Source organism: Epargyreus clarus, unplaced genomic scaffold (genome assembly GCF_041222505.1).
Source record: "Epargyreus clarus isolate Ecla_fem2 unplaced genomic scaffold, WU_Ecla_fem_2.2 ptg000014l, whole genome shotgun sequence".
Taxonomy (NCBI): Eukaryota; Metazoa; Arthropoda; class Insecta; order Lepidoptera; family Hesperiidae; genus Epargyreus; species Epargyreus clarus.
In genome coordinates, this window is record NW_027332222.1 from 10,347,159 (window position 1) to 10,370,729 (window position 23,571).

The 23,571-nt window shown below is 33.7% G+C and overlaps 2 protein-coding genes across 2 annotated transcripts; one reads left to right on the forward strand and one right to left on the reverse strand.

The window, feature by feature from the left end:
* Positions 1-459: 459 nt before the first annotated feature.
* LOC140747544 (serine/threonine-protein kinase GA29083) lies at positions 460-18,729 on the forward strand. Its single transcript, XM_073080054.1, has 14 exons — positions 460-690; positions 770-988; positions 2,196-2,295; positions 2,369-2,563; positions 3,741-3,854; positions 5,905-6,092; positions 6,660-6,746; positions 11,328-11,485; positions 12,694-12,812; positions 13,199-13,298; positions 13,780-13,925; positions 14,700-14,849; positions 15,456-15,698; positions 16,323-18,729. The coding sequence occupies exons 2-14, from the start codon at positions 771-773 to the stop codon at positions 16,377-16,379; spliced, it is 1,875 nt and encodes a 624-aa protein (XP_072936155.1). The 5' UTR covers positions 460-690; position 770; the 3' UTR covers positions 16,380-18,729.
* On the reverse strand, positions 18,722-21,069 carry Trmt6 (tRNA methyltransferase 6 non-catalytic subunit). Its single transcript, XM_073080055.1, has 2 exons — positions 19,707-21,069; positions 18,722-18,853 (listed from the first exon to the last, which is right to left on the reverse strand). Exons 1-2 carry the CDS (start codon positions 20,949-20,951, stop codon positions 18,773-18,775), a joined length of 1,326 nt encoding a protein of 441 aa, XP_072936156.1. The 5' UTR covers positions 20,952-21,069; the 3' UTR covers positions 18,722-18,772.
* Positions 21,070-23,571: the final 2,502 nt, after the last annotated feature.

The window sequence follows — 23,571 nt, forward strand, 5'->3', positions numbered from 1 at the left end:
AGTTTATTTCGCGAGAACTATCACTGAAAACTATTAGGAACTCCAGGTATTAGCTAATTACACTAATCAATAGCTTTTTTTTCAATTTTGTAGAAAATGCTCTGCTGTGTGAAGTTAGCAGAGCATTATTTCATTCTGCTTTATCTCCGTGAAAGCGCCAGAACTATTCCTGAAAACTATCAGGAACTATAGAACTCATGTGCATGCGAATAGAACTCTCACTTTTTAGTGCTCTGCTGGCAAATGCTGTGCTAGTTTCACGGACACAGTTAATTTGCGCTAAAATATTGGATAGTTGTAAACTATTCAAGATTATAATTATAATGATTATTCCAAGAATATTCTTTAAGTTATATGGGATAAAAACACTACTGAGAAGGCTTCTGTTTGATGGGACTATCAGCAGTGAACGGGTTATTTGTACGAATGTAGCCTAACTGTAAAATATTGCTACATAATCTGTAGTTTCAAATGTTTAAATGGTTGTGTATCATCTGTGTCATAGATAATATGTGCTGATTTCCGCAGATTTCCGTGTGTGTTTCATGAAATACAGTTTTTTCGCTTTTTCAATTAATTTTTTATGATCTAATTTCCAGTATTTGAAGCCCACAAAATGAGACGCTAATAAGTAATGTTTGTTAAATAGTAATCCTAATTATTGAGTGTGTTGAACTCAACGACGACAAGGTGAGGCTAAAACGAATTGTGTTAAACATTATCCGTTACCTACCAAAACTAACTTTGTTAAAACTTTCATTAATTTTAGAATGGAGAATAATTTAAGCCGTAGTGGGAGCCGATCGAGTTCGGTTTGTGAACTCGAAAAGGACTTAAGCGATATGGAAATAATGAAATCTAGGACGAATCGGCGCAACGTAATGGGTCGAACACAACCTGCACGGAAAGCAAAACGGATTCGATTTTTTCGAAATGGTGATAAATTTTATTCAGGAGTAATAATCCCAGTCTTGCCAGAACGATACAGGTGGGTCTACGCTTATAATGTTAGGTAACAAAAATCCAATACGAAAATGTTCTAGTCACTTTCACTTTCATTGGTTTTTATTTCCTCTGTAATGTTTCAAACAATTGATTGTGTTGTGGGCGCGCTTTATTCATCGCTACGTATAAAGTTTGTTCAGTTTCAGCTACAAGATAACGATTAGATTAGTTGCAGATTCACTTTAAACATTATTGGGTTTTAATGTGTTGTCTTAATTCGTGTTTTCCAAGAATCATAATCCAATAATGAAAATTATTTTACTGGTATATTTTAACAATTTTACCTGGTATTACACTTTGTTTAATACATTAATATACTCCATAATGTTAACTCTACTAGAATGCTAAAATAAATAAGTAATAAAGAACTGATTATATTGTATGTAAACATAAAAACAAGTAGACCAGTTGCATTATTCCATGATTATAGGGTTTAATTGTGCCATATCGACAGGCTGTGTAGAATAATAGAATATGTGAATACTAGGGAAAGCATAGAATACCCCTAGTCTAAAATAATTGAGATTCAAATGATACATGACATTTGTTTTCTATATCCTTACTGAACCAATTGTAAATTTGTTTATTTTAGTCTACTGCTAGACTGAAGTATTACTATTACCAAATAAATATTGAGATTTCAAATACAACTATTTCATATGCTTTTTGAATAGCATCCACTATTCAGAATTTAAGTATTATAATCTTCTTTGCTTGTTTCATATCGCTAGGTATTATTTGATAATGAAGAGGTTTCTTAGTTAACAATCAAGCTCAGCTGTGGCAAAATTATTACAAATATGCTTAAATCTCTATGACTCAACCATTAATGAACATTATGACTTCATACAGTAACAGACATTGAATTATTTATTTACATAAAAACTGAAATTATTAGCTGTTACTCATATTACAAGGCATAAAAAATCTATCTATTGTTTCATGTTACTTATGACTAAGAACAATGTCACAAAATAAGTTTTGAGTTTAACATTTTGAGTTTTTAAGACAATGCCATTACTATGTAGTTTTACAATTATTATGGAATTAAATAGTTAAATACATTATGGAAGATTGATAAGGCCATATATCATATAGTCTCCCAACATATTGTTTTTAAGATGTGCAACAGGATTAGTATATTTTGAATGTGAAATTACACAATGTTACAAAAAATGCTTGTATTCCAGATCATTTGATAGTTTGACTGCAGATCTGACCAGAGTTTTAGTAGATAATGTAACTTTGCCCAGTGGTGTCAGGACAATATATTCCCTGGACGGTAGAAAAGTGAGTATGAATGCTAATGACGGTATTAGAACATTTTGTGTGGCTTGTGTACAAATGAATTTTGTTTGTACAGATAGGAAAACTAGATGATTTAGAGGACGGACAATCATATGTGTGTAGTGGCTTTGGTGAACCATTCAAACGTTTAGATTACGAAGCCAGTGCTGTAACACCACAGTCCTTCAGGCTAAGCGGCCCTGAGTCCCTCAGTGATAGTGCAAGTCCATCCCCAGCGAGAGCTAACAATAGACTGTCCCGATATTTGCAGGTGAGTCCTTTTTATTTATTTCGTACTTATAATTAAAAAAGAACTTATTAAGTTAGTTATGTATGTTAGGATAATTTTAAGAATTAAATTCGCTTATAGATTGATTAAACTCATAGACAATATTAAATTTTCATATCTAACTAACTATACACTATACTATACTTCTTTAAAAGTAGGATTTTCAACAATAATTAAGAATGTTCATAGAATTTTAATGTTCATACTAATAAAAGTCATACTAAGGTTGCTTATTTAACTTCAAATGATATCCATCATTTGTGTGTGTCATCTTGGATCTTATATAACCAATCGTTACACATACGTTATGTTATAATGTCTTCAATTGTAGATCATATCATCAAAGTCCATGTATCATGATGTCTATGAATGTAATATGAGAGAATAATTTGTATGTACAATTATTATGCTAATTATAAGTTAAAGTAACATAAGTAATTTCTGTATGGTAAATATAAATTATGCTGTATTATAAATATTTGAAACTATCATAAAATTTAGAGTAGGATATTACATTATAATTTTATAATTCATTTCTTTTAGTTTTTCAGTCAAATATAAATTATATAGATGCTATAAACGTAACATTTTATATTATTTTATTTCCGTAGTAAACTATGTAAAATACGTAAATGATGAAAAAAATTAAGCGATTTTCGATTTTTGTTTAACATGGCCTTAATTGTCGCCCTAATAAACGTTATCAGTGGAAAGCGATAGTTTGATATATAACTCGGCCAATTATCCGCAATGTACGAATACGTGTAATGAATGAACGGTATTCCTCATTCGCGCCATTTAACTCCGGAGTTTCGCTTCAGTGAAAATAGGTCAAGGCGAACGTCGTTTTCGACAAAATTTGTAATTTCAGCCAAATTAAAAATTACCATGACTATCTATGAACTATAGTTAATTACTAATGTTGGTTTTAATTATAAGTCGGTGAGCGCCGTAAGCATTCATTTTAAATTATATTTACTAGTACCTTACTTCGTTCATGTTTTCATTCATTGATGTTTTATTGTTTTGTAATTTAATTCAGTATTTTACTGTATCTAAATTAATCTTGATGTCAAATTTGTTATTCTTCATGTGATATGTAGGTATTGATACTTGTTAATTGTGAAGTGTCTTGAAATATGTTCGTAACTTGTTGCAGACAAATGGTAGTAGTACTACCGGCAACGGGTCACCGAGAGTGAGTCCCGCTGGAGACAATGTGGTCCGACCACGCATAGTTACTATTATTAGGAATGGCGTAAAGCCACGCAAGGTAATTAACACACTTTGGAAATTTGAAATTTTGTCTATTGTTCGTATTGATTATAGGTGAATGACATTCGGCAACTACAGTTTATTAAATTACATTAACGTTAGGAAGCTTCTTAAATAGTGTCTAAGCCTACTTCAGCTTAAAAATAAGCATTTAAGCGTTTTATAGTCTGTATACATGACATACATAACGAATAAAATTCGATTGATTGCCTTTGATTTATTGAATTTTGTAAATTGAATTTAGGCGGGATTTTCACTGATATTATAGATTACACTACGACGTAGATAGCTTACAATAAAGTGTGATTGGGGGTGTGTAAATAAGAGAGCATATACATCGCCCGAACCGCGAGGAAGGCTCAAAGAATAAATTAAAGTGAAAGAATGTTTGATGCATTAGTATTCACTAAGAACACCTATTCTATGTAGGTATAGGTCACTAGTGCATCGTAAAGCGTTTTCATATGAGTCACGAGAGATTGTTCTATTCAATCGCATTGTTCAGTAACTTAATTTCGCTACAGGTTGCAATGAGTAATGCAATCTACATTTTCTTTGAATGCTTTGAGAATGTTTTTGAATACGGTATCGGTATTGGTTAAAGACTGATATATTTTTAACGGTTGAATTTAATGCCATTAACCACGTATTTTCCTTTTTATGCACCAAGAGATTTAAAAATTAAAAAAAAATGTGAGCCGTAACGGGACGCCTGGCAGATGTGAAACATCGACATTATTTTGTAAAAGTAATATGCAGAAAAGAACATATTGTGATAGGAACTAAATATGTCATAATGATAAAATAAAATATTACGATTTTTTTTCCAGATAACGATGACTATTTATTGAATAAACATTTATTTTCATTAAATACAAAAATTTACGAATTTATTTCAAATCGTCACTACATAATTCGTTTAATCAGTGACTTCGGTAATAGTTATTGCGCATGGCGACGCGTCGCCACATCGTACACACTACTGCATATAGACTGTATGTATGTATACCATCGTATAGTGTGGCGACGCGACGCCACGGCATGCGTTGCCACGCCAGAAATAGGTTTTACGTGCGGCTATAGATGTTTTACATCAAAATATATCTAGCTACACTGCAGCGCGTCAGCCAAGTTAAAAAGAAGAACTGGCGACACAGTGCGGTGTAGCATATAGGTAGTAATAATTACTCGAACATTATCGTCCGTGCATCGCGGGAACACGACAGCCGCGGAAATTATGATGTAGATAACAACAGCCGATGTCGGATAATGTGTAACCTAATTATGTTTACCGTATGTCGCCTTTCTTCAGATAAGCCGTAACATACGACTAAATCTTAACGTAAATGCTGAAATGATTTGTAAGATGAGGAAAACCATAATAAGAAAAGTTTTAGTAAATAAGACGCACTTGTTTCCATGTCTCGGAGGGCACAATAAGCTTCCGGCTCCGGTTGTTATCGTTAGACAGTAGTCGAACTTAAGGGTGGTTGGAAAACAACCTACAAGACTTAGCCACTAACAAATCCCTCTCTCTATTCATCTAAATTAAGTAGCGAGCTTACATCTAGCCTGCTCCTTAATTATGGGGATACCCTTGGATAGGTTGTAACAGGGGTTACAGGCTTTCGGTCGTGCTCAATTAGACATTAATGATTTGACTTATGAACAGCAGATAGCCTAGTGGTTTAGAAACTCGGCCTCTTATCGAGGGGTCCGAGGTTCAAATTCCAGGCTTAGTTATGTTATGTACGTCATATATGCCAAGTTATGTACGTTTTAGAAAATAATTATCACATCCTTAAACGGTGAAGGAAAACATCAGAAACCTTTAAAAAACCTGAGAAATCTTTTAAAAAAAGAAGTTTTCAAAGGTATGTGAAGTCTACTAATACGCACTTGGTCAGCGCGGTGGACTATGGCCTAATCTTTTGCATTATGAAAGGATACCCGTGCCCAGCAGTGGGACAATAATGATGATGATGATGATTTGACCTTAGTTTCTGTTCGAATCTAACCGAATCTTAGTTAAACTTACCACCGTACAGGTATGCAGGTTGCTATTGAACAAGCGCAATAGTCCGACCCTGGAGCATGCGTTGGCCGCCATCACGGAGTGCATCAAGCTGGACACGGGCTGCGTGCGCAAGGTGTTCACGCAGTCCGGCAACCCTGTCACTGCTCTTCATCAGTTCTTCGAGGATGAGGATGTCTTCTTTGCGTACGGCAATGAAAGGTGAGCTGGGGTGACAAATTAAAATGAACGTAACCTATTGTCTACACTAGGGACTATTGGTTATTATCCATTTAATTTTGAACAAAGGAGCAGTTTTTTTTTTTGCATCTTAGATTTTTTGTATAACAGATAATTATAAGTATACAAACACCTAAAACATATGAAAGGTGTTAAATAGTACATACTCATAATATGCTAGATTCATGGTATTATTGCCCAAAACAAACACTACAATTATATATTTGGATTTGCTTTACAACAGACAAATATGGGTACGAACTACAAAGCCACAGAACATAATTATTGCTGTATATTTAGGGGTGGAATCAATCGTAGCGATATCGAGAAAGTCTAAATACTTGCCTCAATCTCATTTCGATGGCGAGCTAGAAAACAAACTCGCAGCAACGATTGCAATGGCTTTTAGCATGGTCCAGTGGCTTTAAATTTTGAAAATTTAATACGTTTACTAATTTACTGGTATCTAGATGATACCAAATTATAATTTCAATATTTAAAGTCATTCTAGTCCTTTATGTTTATAAAAACCTTAATACTTGTTTACAGAGTTAACCAAGAAGATTTTGAACTAGAATTTGAAGAGAGTAAAGCAGTTTTACAATGTAGAAAAACACCAATAACGAGAAACTCAAGGTAAGAATCATGTATTTTTACTTGTTATTTGTAAATATGTCTCATTTTAATTAATATACATATACAAAATTAAAAGGGTTCTTATGAAAAAGGTTGAACAATTAATTAATTAGCATTGTAAGAACTGTAAAGTTGTAGTGCTTTTCTGTATAATAATTTGTTGTACATAAGTACTCTACCGTGTAATCAGTAATTACAATCAAGACAAAATAAATATAAGAATGTTTTTATTTAAATGGAAATAGATAAACCGTTTAGTGAACAAAAAAACGAGATCAAATTTCTCACGATTTTATCGTAACGTGCGTTCCGCTAAGAAAATGGCAGTGATTTTGTAAGTCCAAATCTATTATTAACACTAGTAATAAATCTGTTACGATGCATTTATGTAACGCACTAGTTTTATTTTAATCTCACTTGAGGTTAAATATTAATAGTTTTGACGAAGTTATATTGATTGATATCGCGTTGCATTATATCGGTGTCCATTTCAGTAAATACCGCAAAACGTCTTCATCGCATCCAGTTTCTCTAAGAAACACAAATTATATATTATATTTGATCTTACTTATAATGCAATAGTCAGCATAATGCAGATCATTTTTCATATGTTCCAATGCCGACTACTGCGAAAATGTAAATATTAAATTTATATAAAAGGAAAATATCGTGAGGAAACCTGCACACCTGAGAGATTTATTAACAAGTAATTAATTTAAAAAATCAAAAACCCGACTGCACCAAAACGGCTGAAGTAGAATTTCCAAAAGCAGTGAAATAGGCATTTAATTATTTTTATCCAGAAAGCCAAATACAAAGTTTTAAAGTAGGTGTCTGCTTCAAAAACAAAAGATGTTCAAACAATATTAACCTATTTTATCCTCGTAGTGCTCATTTACGCTATATAAAGAACCTATGTGTAAAATTCCAGCACGCTTAAGTTCTGCGGTTTCCCTTTGCGTTGATCTCTGGCACAGCAACTCACTCATTTAGTCAGACAGTCATCTCGATGTGTATATACGAGTTTATATGTACTAGCTGACCCGGCAAACGTTGTGTTGCCATATATATAAAAAAAGTTAAGGGTGAACAACCCTTATCACTTGACGATTATTCAAATGAACTTTTAACCCTTATTTTACCCTCTACGGTGTTGATTTTTCGGATGAGGATAAATAAGTGCGTCCTTGTTCCTATCCAAATACAAAATTTTAAAGTAGTTGCTTCAAAATTAAAGGATTTCAAAAAAACAGTTTTCCCCTATTTTACCCTCTTAAGGGTAGAATTTCCAAAAGGCCTTTCTTAGTACTTATTCACGCTATATAGAGAACCTATGTGCAAAATTTCAGAACTGTAAGGTCCTTGGTTTAGGCTTTACGTTGATTTCTGAAAAATGAAAAAGTCATTTAGTTAGTCAGTCAGTCAGTCACCTTGCTGTTTTATATATATACAAATATGTTTTTATAATCTCCGTTTAATTTCCTTTCATTTGATACCCTACATATATAAAAAAAAGTTAACCTAACCTATCGAAGGTTCGGTTAACTTTTTTTTTTAAATGTGTTACTATTTCGCGCCAAAAATCCGCCATTTTGACTTTTTTTTACTAAAACCTATCTAAGGACACTCGGGTTATAGAGACAAATATAATGACACCTTAACTGTTGAAATTCATCCAGCCGTTTGTTAGATCGGATCAAATAAAGAAAGACAAACATACAAGATACGCGTGAAAAACATAACCCTTCCTTGGCAGTCGGGTAAAAAGAAATCTCAAAGGTATATGAAGTCTACCAATGCGCACTTGGCCAGCACGGTGGACTATGGCCTAATCATTCTAACTCTTGAGAAGAGTGCCCAATAGTGGGACAATAATAGGTTGATGATGAAATGTTAAAGTTATTAGTAATCTATTTCGGTAAAATTGTCGACTTTAGGTGAAATTTCTATATACATCATTATACATTTCTACAGGCGATAATGACATTTTAAGATCCAATGGTCATTTTAATTATAGCTATGAAATCGTGAATACCATCATATCGATTTCCTTATAAATATTTTATACCGTTAATGCAAACATAATATTTAATAACATCACTTAAAAATTAGAGATGCGTGAACAAAGACCACCAGAGAAGGATATCGATATTCGTATTACTAAGCTATTAATGCATAACATTAATAAATACTGCAATAATTATAAGAGATAATGAATGATTTATGTGTTTCTGTTTAATTAGAGTTCGCTATTCCTTTCATTATCGTTCATGGGGATCATCGTCAGTGAAATAACAGAAACGACATTTATATATGTGAAGTATTCTATTGGTATATTTTTATGAAATAGAAAAACGAGCATGCTGTCCATGTAATAGTAAGAATAAGTAGTCACTGATGCCAGCCGTCTGTAATCCAAAATAGGACTAAGTTGGAACTCCTTATGAAAGTACCTTTATACAACATATATAATACAATGTCACATACACCAGTCACAGTCCATACTTATATATCAAATCAAATCAATACTCTTTATTGTACCCAATAAAAGAAGATACATATAAAAAATAGATAACTAATTTAAAAGGCAATACAAAAGGCGGTCTTATCGCTAACCAGCGATCTCTTCCAGACAACCTTTAGGTGAGTAGTTATAGTAGGGATGTATAGAAAAATAGGTAGGGTTCAAATTATAATAATAATAATTAAGATAACATAAACATGTTGGAATAAATAAAATATAGCATACACTAAGGATATAATACCCGAGTTAACTAAAATATGGAGAAAATGCCGATGTTCCTTCTATTTTGTTAAATACATACAGAGTGTGCGCTGTGTGTTGTATCGGAACTTACTACTTAAACTAATTCATTTTGATCAAGCCCTATTAGTCCTCGGCGTCGTTTAAACTACATCTACACACGCGCTTACATTGTATTTATGATATTATATTACAATTAGAATATATTACATGCAATTGGGTTGAACTATTGGTATAAAACTAGAAGGTGGTAGAACCCTTTGTGGTTCGACTCCGGCGGCACCACCGCCACACCTATTTCTACCTAATAACAGCAGTGTTAAGCGCTGCTGTGTTCCAGTCTGAAGGGTGTTGTAAGGGAGACAGACTTTTCCGAGGTGTTCAAGCTTAGTCCTCAAGGGTAGCGGCACATCTGTGGCCGATCTCAGGTGGAAATATCTAATCCTATCTGGGGTTGATTTCAGATGTCCATGGGCTGCAGTAGCCACTTACCATCAGGTGGACTGTATGTTCGTCTGCTACTCCTATATTATAAAAAAAAAACTAGAGGTAGTACAATGTATTAAGTTGCATTGAAATATAAAAAAGATCAGATAATTTTATTGATCCATTGAAATCAATATGTATGAACGTATAAACAATTACCTGTAATTATAAATAATCGCGATTGTACCAGTCCAGCAAAATTGCTTTTACATTTCGTCAGCATTGAATTCCACCGAGTATTTCGCTCATAGCAACTGTGTCTGTTGATCAATTATATGACCTTTCAATTTGATCGATTGCATCCGACCCCTCGACACAATTGGTATATTGATATCTGTGCTCAATACAATGTATCTTTTACATCGTCGTAATAGATATAAATATAAGTAATAAATATTTATAGACACTCGTAACTATGATTTGTTGAAAGGTTAGTATCTTTGAATGATATATGAAGTACGAATGAATATAAAAGTAATATAAATAAACAAAGTTATTGTGCGGATTTCTAGGTTAAATATAGGTCGCGTGGAAAATGGCAGTAAGTCTTAATAGGTGATATTTTTTAACGGAATCCAGACGGTATGCGGTCACTGAATTCTGGATACCGATTTGCTCAAACAAGCGCGCCCCATAATAGGATTTGGCGCGGCTTTACATAAATCTGTTCTACTGACGTAATACTAAACTGTTAACATTTTTGTTTTTTAAACGTATATTTTGTTTCTACTTATAAAAGTTACGTTAATATAACTAAATAAACTTGCCTCTTTTTTACATTTTACAGTAATTAATACGTATAATTATTAATACTTTAGTATTATGTATTTTTTAATACTTAAATAACGTATTTTAATACAGTTATATCTTTCTACATGTGATGAGTACATAATTATTTGTGTATCCTTTACTTCTTTTATTAGTTTTATAGCTTTGATATTTGAATAGCTTTGATATTAGTTTTATAGCTTTGATATTTGAATAAAAAACGTACACATACTATCCATTTACGACTGTGTTATTTGTAATATACTGTAAAATTAATAAAAAGTGGTATTTGTGGAGAGATATGTAGATGTAAGGTTAGTTGTAAAACCGTACAATTGACTTTGTAGTACGATCAATTACCGGCGCTTATTAATAAATATTCATTATATCAATTTATTGCCTAGTAGAGATCGACATTTGACAATTTCTTCATACGCGATATTTGGCAAAATTAGATGTTTGATAAAAAAATCTGGTAGATTGACTACAACATAATTTCAATCGTATGATTGTGCTCAGCTCCAATATTACCTTGACTAACGTCATATGTTGGTACGTCCCAGGTCAGGTCCGAAGCCGCGCATGCCGGTGAAGGCGGGCGGCGCGCGCGGCGGCGCGGCGGGCGCGGCGGCGGGCGCGGCGGGCGACGGCGCCGACGCGGCCGCCGCGCCGCTGCTGCCGCACCCGCTGCGGCTCAAGTACAACGTGGGCAAGATCATAGGTGAGCGCACATTTGCTTTATTGAAAACTAACTGACTGGGTAACAATATTTTACCACCCGAACAAAAAAAAAACCCGATATCGGTCACGGTGAACAAACTATCGCCTCTACGACATATTAAAATCGACCCGAAATAATCTCGTTCTCGGTATCGGCTCGGTGACGGTGGCGGTGGACAAACGGCGTAAGCCTAAGTCTATCTGTTAGAATTTTAGCTTTTCCAGTGACGAGATGTAATATCGAAGTAGCAGACGAGCATGCAGTTCATCTAATGTTAAGTAGTTACAATCTACTCAAGACTAGACCACATTCCCACCTGACGTAGGCTACAGATGCGTCACTACCCCTGAGGACTAAACTGGAATGCATCGTAAAGTATGTCACACGTAAAGTTTACACACCCTTTAAACCAGAATACAGCAGCGCTTAACACTGCTGTTAATAGGCAGAAAATGGCGTGGGTGTGGTACCGCTGAAATTAATTGTCTCAATGGCTTAAAAAGTAAAAACTGTTGAACTTTGACTATGTACTCGAAAATGTCCCAACTAAATGTGCTACAAAGGCGTAACATTCGCCCGAGCAATAGATCACACGTCAGAAATGCAGCAAAAGTAAAAAAATGTAAATTTAACATACATAATATAAACATGTATCAATATAATGCTTTAAACGTATGATATAAGGATGTTAATTATTTTTCACTTATGACTTATCTAATTAGGAAACCTAATAGTAGACGCATTACAAAGCCATCACTCGCATGAAATTACTATGAAATGAGTTTTAATTTTAGCTACATTAATACTTTAACTCATAATTATTTATTTTACATACATACTGAAAATACGTGTGGTAAAAGTCTCTGATTTCCTAGTTATGCAGGAAGTATTCGATATCAAATACCTATTGAAACTAAATGTACCTGTGTCATGATATAACTTGACTCTGTAAGCAAACTACATGTTTTTAACCATTCTATTCCCATTGTTTCCTATTTCTTCCTTACTTTTTCTTGTATTAAAAGTAGTAAGTGACCTTACAGACCATTTGAGGTTAGAAATGTCAATGCCACAAATTATCAGCTGAATCCAACTCAAATTCACCAGAAGCCATAAGTAATACCAATAGTAAATACGTCGGTGTCCCTGAAGACTTAGCTGGAAAGCCACACATTCAGTTTCTTATTAATTTTTTTTTTTTGTTTTAGGTGACGGCAACTTCGCAGTTGTACGAATGTGTAAAGATAAAAACAATGGCAAGGAATACGCTCTCAAAGTAATCGACAAAGCGAAATGTAAAGGAAAGGAACACTATGTAGAGGCAGAGGTAAATTCTTCAGCAAATTCTACTATCACAATACTGACGGTCTATTTTCCTTCTATTGTATACAGTTGCTTTGCTCTAACATGAATATATTCATTAAATCCATTATACAATTATGTATTTTACCAACTTTTTTTGGAGTTCAATACTGTGAAAATAAATAATTTATTTAATATAGAATTTTGTCCATAACAATATATTTATTTAATTATAAAATATATTTTTCTCTATATGGAATGCTTAAGTGTTAAGCCGTTTAAGTTTCAATATTGCTTTTACGTATGTTTAGCGACAGAACTGAGCTTTGCCTCTATTTATTATAAAAAAAATCGTCTTAGTGATATATAAAAAAAATCTGACTTTATATCGGAAGAAAAATATTTTTATAGGTTCGTGTGATGAGAAAACTCTGCCATCCGAGAATTGTGTCCTTAATCGAGGAGCAAGATAGTCCCGAGTGGCTCTTCCTTATCATGGAGCTAGTTAGTGGTGAGTATACATTAAAGTAAACTATTCGTAACATGTTTATCTGTTCATGACTAATGTTATCTAATAGTTCATCAATTTGTCAATGTTTATAAACCACTTCCGAGTTGCGATACATTATTTACCACAGACGCACAGTATGCTTATTATCAATTACTGATTGATTGCAGCGTTTTTTAATCTTCATGTCTTGCTGTTTCTCTCTTGTTCTTCTTAAACTCATTGTATATTATATGTATTGGGATTTTTAAATGTCCGTTAGACTATACTAAATTGAAATTATTTAAGTTAATACTTTTGTTATTTTTCAACAATTACATAGAACAGATATAATCTTTCAAAATTAAAGGTTAAAAAATGCTGATTAGTTACTTTTAAGATAGTAATCAGTAAGATGTTGATTAAAATCATATTTCATATTGCACTGCTCTTCAAGTACTGCAATGTTATTGTCTCACTATATGAAATGTATTTATATTTTTAGGTGGTGACTTATTTGATAGTATCGCAGCCGCTTCTAAATTTTCTGAGCCTCAGGCGCGTTTGCTAATCGGTCACCTAACATCAGCTATTGCATACCTCCACTCGCTTTCAATAGTGCATCGAGACATCAAACCAGAGAATCTATTGGTAAGCCATCAACTAATTATCACTCATTCGAAACATTCTCACGGTGAATATAACATTGAACTTTTATTCTAGATAGATTAGTATGACCATGATATCTAGGTAGATGGCGTTGGCACGCAACAGTTATTATGTACCATACAATTCCAATATTTATGTGTAATTGTAGTTGTGATAGTGTATTTATTGATTACCAACACGATTAACAGTTGCACAGGTTTTTTACGAATGTTTCTGACGACATAGTTGCGGTTTTTCGCTCATACAAATGACCACCGAAACTACTTGTTTTACTTTTAAAATAAAAAAGAAATATAGTAAATTTTGCACACCGGCATCAAGTGCAATTAAGATCAATTTAGGCACATACTCTTATTGACTATTATTGCTGTAAAGTTTAAACATGCATGATGTTCATTATAACTTAATCATTCATGAACTAATATTTTATTAATTTGTCAACCTTAAGATTTTTACTTATGTGTTGTTAAAAACTAGAAACGGTAAATGGGATACAGCAAGGTACCCAAATATTAAGATAATTAAAAATAAACTCAAAATTATGCTGGACTTTAATCCTGATTCCATCCCTGTCATAGATACTTTTAACGAATAGCTGCATCATACAGGTTATTAATCATGATTGGAATAAACGACGATAACAACGATCGCGATCAATATAATTTAGCGATATAATTCTAAGTTTCTTAAAGTAGAGAGAACTTTACAAGTTTATGTTACAGTATAATATATAGATTCTCGTGTGGTGTGTGTCAGGTGGAGATAGGCGCGGACGGTAGCATACGCGGGCTGAAGCTGGCGGACTTCGGGCTGGCGGTGGAGGTGTGGCGGCCGCTGCACGCCGTCTGCGGCACGCCCACCTACGTCGCGCCCGAGATCCTGCTGGAGACCGGATATGGGCTCAAGGTGGGTGTTTTACAATAAGTTAATGCTATATATAAATAAATAAACTCAGTTGTCGCGATACGCCTAGCAGATTGAAACATCGGTAAAAAGTTATTAAGTTGTTTATAAGACGCATAAAAGAAATAAAAGGTACTCGACAATACTATTTTTATATAATATAGGAGTAGCAGATGAGCATGCAGTCCACTTGATGGTAAGTGGCTACTGCCACCCATGGACATCTGTAAGCAACCCCAGATAGGATTACATTTCTATCTGCGGGCGGCCACAGATACGCCATTACACCTGACGACTAAGCTAGAGCGCTTCGAATAAATATGTCTCCTCTCTACAGCCTTCAAACCAGAATACAACAGCGCTTAAGACTGCTGTTATAAGGCAGAAATGGGTGAAAATTACGTTACGTTATAACACTACAGCAAATCCCGCCCCGCCCGGTCATGTGACAGATTTGCTGTAGTGGTATAACATTTTCATTTACTTTTCCAAAGTATTTTTCATCGCCTTAAACATAGCATTTTAATAGATTATGAATTTACGATATATGCAATTATTATTAGAAAATTTATTTTAAGACTTATAGCTATATTTTTTGTTCAAATTAAGATCGACGTGTGGGCGGCGGGCGTGATTCTCTACATCCTGCTGTGCGGCTTCCCGCCGTTCTCGTCGCCGGACGGAGACCAGGAGAAGCTGTTCGACGCGATCCTGTCCGCGCGGCTGGAGTTCCCCGCGCCGCACTGGGAGCGCGTGTCGGCGGGCGCCATCGACCTCGTCGCCAACATGCTCCGCCCGCAGCCCGAGCTGCGCTTCGCCGCCGAGGACGTACTCGACCACGCTTGGATGTCGGTGGGTATCCAACTGCGTTCGTTGTATTTACATATTGTGATCAACTGATCACAATATTTGGAATATTGCATTTTCCCAAAAAACATATTGATCAACTGATCACAATATTTATGACTAATTATAAATGAAACGAAACTATAAATTACTCATTTGTACCTAACTTTCACATCAACAACCCATTATTGACACGGAGACACGGGTCTCCTCTCATAATGAGAAGGACTAAGCCATAGTCCACAGCGCTGGCCAAGTGCGTATTTTTTTTATAAATCTCTCAGGTGTGCAGGTTTCCTCACGATGTTTTTCTTCACTGTTTAGCAAGTGATAATTAGTTTCTAATACGCACATACCATCACTACTACCTAACTTTAGGACGTCTCAACTTTTAGAACGGGTTTTCTAGTGTTACTCTAGGCTTTGTGCTATAAAACTTGCGTAAAAGAGGTCGTAAAGCTAACTTTAAGCCACCTTTGCATTTTCCCAAAAAACATATTTTATACATTGTTGGATGTTAACAATCATTAGTTGGATGTTGCTGATTTGTTCGTTAACAATCAATTACATTTCAAACTACTATTTACGAGATGGTATATAATGTTTTATAATGAATGTAACCTATTGCAGGACGACTACGACGAAATGTGCGACTTCCGCACGTGGTACGACGAGGACTCGTCATAGCCGAGCGCGAGCCGCGCGCCGTCGCCCCGCGCCGCCGCTGCTGTCCGCCACACACCTATATATGCCTTCGATATATTAACACCAATACCAAAGTTATCCCTTAATGTATTATTAAAATTAAACCCCAGCGACGATGCTGCATATGCAAATCATGCCAATATTTTCGACGAATCGTTTGCACTTGCAGTGTCCTCGCGAATGTTTCGTTTCTTTTTTATATGAAAGTTCTCGCTCGTTTACACGAAAGTTAGATTATATCGAAACGCTATATTTATTTTTCTTATTGAAAAGGAATTGCATAGCTTGTATTTATGGGGCTGTACGACCATTATTTAAGTATTACTTAGATTTTTAATTTTTGACCGATTGTCGAGTTGAAACTAGTAATTTATGTTTTAATTAATTATTTGCTTGACTATAATGATAGTGCAGGCCACAGAATATAAAACTAGAAAAGTATCCCAGTTGAAAATGGAAATCAAAATACACAATAATAAAATAGAATGCTCAAAGTAATAGCACATTTAAAAGCTTTTTGTGAATGATTTCACATAGATGAAATCGGAGTAAAAAATTTCAAAATTTAGCCTGCAATTCATATGTCTAATTGTTAGGGCATGTGGAAATTATATTGTAATTGCGAAACGTTTGATGCTAATAAGTAATATGTGGTGTGAATCTAATATAAAATTTTGCTAGAGTACTAGGGCTTCTGAAACATGGTGCATATTTCATCATTTCAAGCAATTAAAATTTAGATATGTTGTAGGTTTAATGACTTGTGTATTATTTATAGCAAATGATTTATTTTATAGTAAGGCGCTGTAATATATGAGTAATAATATATCTTATTTAATTATTTGAATAAATTTGTATTTACACGTATTAGAAGCACGTTGCTTAAAACGAAGTTGCATTTTGTAAGCATATCAATATGGCTAGATTTTGATAACGGCAAATTTTTTTTTATCACATTCCCTTTTAGAGAAGATATCAATAGAAAACAAAACAGGTGTTTCCCGCAGTTTTAAGTAGAAATAGTCAATGAGCGAAGGCAGATGAGAAGTGTGTAACATTTCTCTATAAATTCTCTCACTAAAAAGTAGACGGATATTAGAAAAACTGAATAAAATGCAAGTCACTTTTACACTTAGTTCCAAGGTCATTGGTTTAATGTCAAAACATTTAATGTCTTAAAATATGAGAGACTAAACTTCTGAATTATGTAATCTTCCTATTAAGCATCAATCTGGTGCCAAATTGTCATTATTTTGTATTTGGTGTTGTTATGTAACATGCTCTCTGAATGCTATTTATTTACGTTCCTCTCGAATAATGTGGAAGGGGTATTTGTATGAATGACGATAATATAATTGCTTTAGTGTTAGAATCGCTTCATGTCGCAACTCACTAATTTAACCACATTACTAGACTGAAATACATTCCGCTTCTTATCCATTTTAATGACAGCATACATTGCTATTGTTTTAACAAAATAACACTACTTGGTTTCATTAAAATAACGAGATTTTAAATGTAGAAAAGTACATATTTAGATTTATTTTGGTTTTAATGGTATCTTAGTAAAAAAAAAGCTCTCTAAAAAGTCATAAACACATAGTATTAAATTTTATGTACTTCTTAAAAATATTGTTTGCAGGAATAATTTCTCGAGATGATATAAATGTCACAGTAGTTTTATTAAATATTATTAACTTTGATTTTGTAAAGTACATAAATAAAAAGATGTTATATAAATATAATTCATAACCATCCTGTGTTCAATGCCTATTTGGAACAAATTAAATTTATATTTATTAGTATTGTGAGTGAGCTTACACAAAACAAGCAAAATTAGTGTGATCAATTTATATTAGAAATTTAAGATGCTATTTGCATAGTGATGTTTTGTCTGGATGAATTGGATTGGAAGATTATTATATCACTTTCATATGCTTGAAAGGTGTGTGGTTATCGACTGAGTATGCTTTAGCAGCTCTTATATTGTTATGGTTTCTTTGAAGATCATAATGATAACAATGACAGATAAACTTGTACATCTTTACATTTTTTGGAAACATTTTAATTAACAAAATTTTTACATAAAGTTTTAACATCAAGTTCATATGTCATTTGAATTATTTATTTATATTTGATAGTTATTTTTGTTTAATATCAATTGGTTCTCCGAGATTAAGATTCATTTTATTCATTCATCAATTGGCTCCTTCATTACATTCTATTTGGTTGTATGTTGCATCATTCACCCATCCAGAATCAATAAATTTTATAATGCATTTAGTTAAATATGTTACTGCATTTGATTAAATGAAAGCATAAAATTTTGTAAGTTTTCTTTTATTTAAAATCAGTATAAAATAAAATATTAACTGTTATTTTAATATATACCCTGTCAATAAGAAACCACCGGAACTATTCATAGTTACTTCGGGATGAGTTCTTTCAGGTAGTATCTGTAAGAGAAAAATATAGAGTTAAATTTCTGTTTCTACTTTACTACTGATTTATTAAAACAGTTTTGTACTTGTACATATACAAGTACTGAATGTACTGAATGTCCTATAACATTCAGTACAGGCCTATGTATTAATTTTGACATGAACCGCAGGCATTTATTAGCTGCTGACGTATAGGTATTTTCTAAATGGCTTACTCAGGGATAGCTCTGAATACTTAATATCTATTTAAATCATAGGGATAAACTGATAAATACAAATTTTAGGTTGAATATAGATATGAATACTACATTGCCTATTTATTAGTACCACTTGCATTGGCATTAGGGAAGTATAATTATTTCATATTGATAAACAGAGGAATGAATTACATGAAATAGTTCAAAAGGTCTTTACCATTTACTGCTGCTTTTGTTGCCTTGATAACTATGATATAAACTGGTATGCCTATCAAAACCAAAACCTGAATAATTTTTTGGCCTATTGCCTGTCCCACTGCTGCCTGTGCACAGCACACTGGCCTTCCACCTCACTCAGCCAAGTGCAGATTGATAGACTACAGGCACATCTGAAATTTTCTACAGAACTACAAATAAAAAAAATCTGCGCCATGCCTGGGCTTTAAACCTTATATCTACGAATTGAAGGATGACTTTAAAGCCATTAGGCTGTCAATGCTTGTCCTCTTGGCCAATATAGGGTAATTTTAGAAATTACTAGACCCATTACAACTTAAGAATAGATCTATAGTAGTTAAGTATTAGGTACTGTCCACTCCATATAAATATATTAGTTTAATTTCTTTTTGACAGCATCATGGATAAATTTATATTAAAAAGTAAATGTATACCTGATAATTTCTCATCCAATTACATGTAATTTTCAAAGCAGCAACATTGGTCTGTGATTTCAGCGTTACATACAAATTCTGGAGTGGTTCCACAACATTATAGTAAATTACAAATGGCCTTCCAGGTTTCACAAATGTGCAGAGCTCATTAAAAATGTTTTCAGGATCTTCCTTACATGCTATTACTAATGAATCTACTTTCTGAGACAGAAGTTCTGATGCTGCAATATTATCATAATGCCATTTTGGTTTCTTTCTCTCAGTCTGTTGTTTATCTTCACTCAATTTCTCTTCAATCTCTTTGCTGTCAGTACTCATGTCAGTTGAATCTTCTAATTTCTGTACTTTTCCTTCCTGGTTTAATTCAGGGCCTTTCCGCTTTAATGATTCAGTGCTTGAGCCATTGATTTCTGCCGGTGCAGTAGTCGTGTGAATATCACTCCCCTGGTAGTACTGTCTTAATGCTGAATAAACATTTACTGAAACACATCTCTCTAATTGTTCACTATCAAAGTTCATAGCCAATAAGGCCTGTTTTTGCGACATGTTACCCGGGTGCATATGTACTAGTTTTCCAGTTGTATTTCGTCCAACAGCACTCAACATAGCCGCTGCTAACAACCCACTTGAACCAGAATCATATAATAAATGAATGCCTTCAGAGTTAACGTTACAATAAGAAATCATTTGCGACAATGTGTCGATGCGAATGTTTTGAACTTTACCCGGATCAAGCTTATAAAGAATCTCTGTGATCAATCTCAAATTTGGCTTTAGAATCTGAACATACTCAAAGTATTTTTTTTCTTTTTTTTTTAAATATTTCGCTTGGGAAAACTCCGTTTTGGCATGGAATGTGCTCGAATTTGTAATAAGAGATTCTACGATTTCAGACGCTTTAATAGAATCAGACTTTAATTCATTGATTTCCTCTGCTGTTAGTTTTTGAGAGCGACCGTCGTCAAGAATATTTCTATTATCAATTCCCGATGTTTTCACATCTATTTCATCTTTTAACTCTACAGCTTCGTTTGTCAGCTCCAAACTATATTGTTTGTTCCTTTTTGTACCTTCTGCAATCATTTTGAATACTGAAAAATTTCTACAACCTTCGATACCACTTAAGTTTACAGAACATTTTCCTATATTTACCATTGAATCAGATTTATTATACTTATGTAACTTTTTATAGTTCTGTTTTTGTATAACGATATACTCTCCAACTTTAATAACATCATTGGCCATGTTAATAAGTAATAAACAAAATAACTTTATAACCTTACTAATTCTTACTACTTGGCTTGGCAAGTTTTAGGTTATTTTGAAACGTCATTTAGGAACCGGTGAGGTTTTGACACTATCAACGTCATTGTCAAATGATTATGACATTTCGTAATTCGTCTATAACTTGTTGCTTATCATTTTGAATACTTTGCAGTTTAGCTATAATATTTACTGTGACCTCTGAAAAGTTTTTTTTTTTAATATTGATGGTCGAGTTTCCTTAATTACAATTATCGTCGTTGAAGTGACAATACCTCCTAACTAACATTTTTTAAGAAATCGACTTTTTTATTGCAATAGACTTAAAATTCTATTTAGCATGGCCTAGTTTTTTTTCTACCTGATATTTCGTTTTTAAATAGCAATTAAAACTCTGTGGAAATAGCTCCTATATGCTCAAGTAAATATTTACGTATTTTTTTTTTGGTAATATCTCCTATCTACTTGTTCAATCGACTACACTCTGCCGTGTTCGTCGATCTACTGACCGGCGGTAGCCGTTTCGCGGAATAACAGAGCGAGAGAGAGATGCTAAGAGCAAGTTTGAACTTGTTTTTATGGCACGGCGTTTTAGTAGTGCTCTGATGCTTCGCGAGATAATACACAAAAGTTATTTAAGTGGTGATTTCTTCATTAAAAGTGTTTTTAATGTGCAATTGGGATATTTAAAGGAATTGTTGAGGAATAGGTAAGTTGTTTAAGTATTTAAATACTGTTCGGCTTGGGTTTGATTTAGAAAAAGTGTTATTCATTTTTTTAAATTGCAGATAGAAGGTATTTCTTTACGAAGTTTCGTTAATCGAGTTAATAATCTTATTTAGGATAATATTATATTAACGGACTAGTATAAATAGTAATGAAATCTTTTACAGGTGTGTGCACCAACTTAAATGATGAAAAGGTATCAAGGTTATAGGGCTAGAAAGATGATTAGTCTCCTAAAATTAAATCCTGAAAATCGTCATGACCAAGAAAACTTGCTGACAGGTAAGTCATGATGGCAAAACTTCTATTGGTCATCTGCTTTCGAAAATAAAAATGTTTATGAATATTGTGGAAGTACGTTTTATTATTTTTAATATAATTGACCTATGCATTTGTTTAATTTTTTTTTAGTGGCTGATTCTACTGTCAAGAGGACTACACATAATGAAAACGCTTCAGAATTTATAGTGGCTGATTCTTCTGTCGTAACGCCTAGTAAAAATTCTTCAGAGTTTATATCTCTTAGTGAATATCCTAAATTGTTTATTCCGAAATCACTTTCTGTCTCAGATCTCACAAGTGATTCAATGTTAATGAAGGAAATACGAGCTTGCTCTGTACCCCCATCAATAAATTTTAATGTCACACCTTCAGAAAATTTACAAGTTGATATGGATAGTCAAGATAGATCCTCATCACATCTTCATCACAGTATATCAGATGCAAGAATAGAATCAGAAAGCCCATCTTTACTTATTAATTTACATTCAGTCACTCATTTTGATCCTCCAGTAACAGCCAATTTTTCAAATGAGAGTGATACTGATACGTTTCAGAGTTCTTCCTGCTCATACGCACCTTCGTCGTCATCAAATGACGAGGAGACTCACAACCAAATAGCTACAACATCAAGCGCTTCTCAAAATGGTTTTCTACGGTGATGTTAATGAAGGCAGAAAACGTCGTAAAGTTAGAAATATGAATGAATGGAAAAAAAATAAGAATAAAAGACTGAGAATGGAAGGTAAGGAATATTTAGGATTCACTAAAGAAAGAGGAAGGAAAATGGAACATAATAAAACCCGGCCATGTAAACAAATAGGAGAAAGGTGCAAATCCAAATTCTGCGAAAAAAGCCAAAACAGACTATGCAATAAAATTACGGATGAGTGTAGACAGAAAATATTCAGTTACTTTTGGAATAACCTGAATTGGGATCAGAGAAAGATATACATTACAGGACTAATCAACCGCACGAACGTGTCTCGAAGAACTTCTGACGTTAGTTCAAGACGCAAAGGTACTTTGCATTATTTTCTCCCGCTGGACGCAGATTCCAATAATAAAGTACAGGTGTGTAGAAATATGTTTTTGAAAACTTTTTGCTTGGGGCCTTTCACCATCCAATCGTGGGTAAGGAAATCGGAACTTGGAATGCTACCATGTCAAGACATTCAAAATAGATTAACCATTCGAACTGCTAGGCGAGGAGCGGAAGAGAAAATGTCAAATCTTAATTATTTCTTCGATAACATACCTAAGTTGCCTTCGCATTATAGAAGAAAAGAGACAACAAAACTTTATTTGGAACCTACTTACAGGTCTATCACTGATTTGTACAATCAGTACAAAAAGTTCTGTATAGACACTGCAGTTACCGCTGTTTCTAGATTCACATTTGAAAAGTCCTTTAATGACAAGAACCTTTCCTTATATATCTTGAAAAAAGACATGTGCGACATTTGCTGCAGCCATGCAGTAGGAAACATTGACACAGCTGAATATACCGCACATATTAATAGAAAAAACCGAGCAAGACGTGAAAAGGACGAGGACAAAGCAAAAGCAGCCAGAGGGGAAATTATTCTGCTAACCA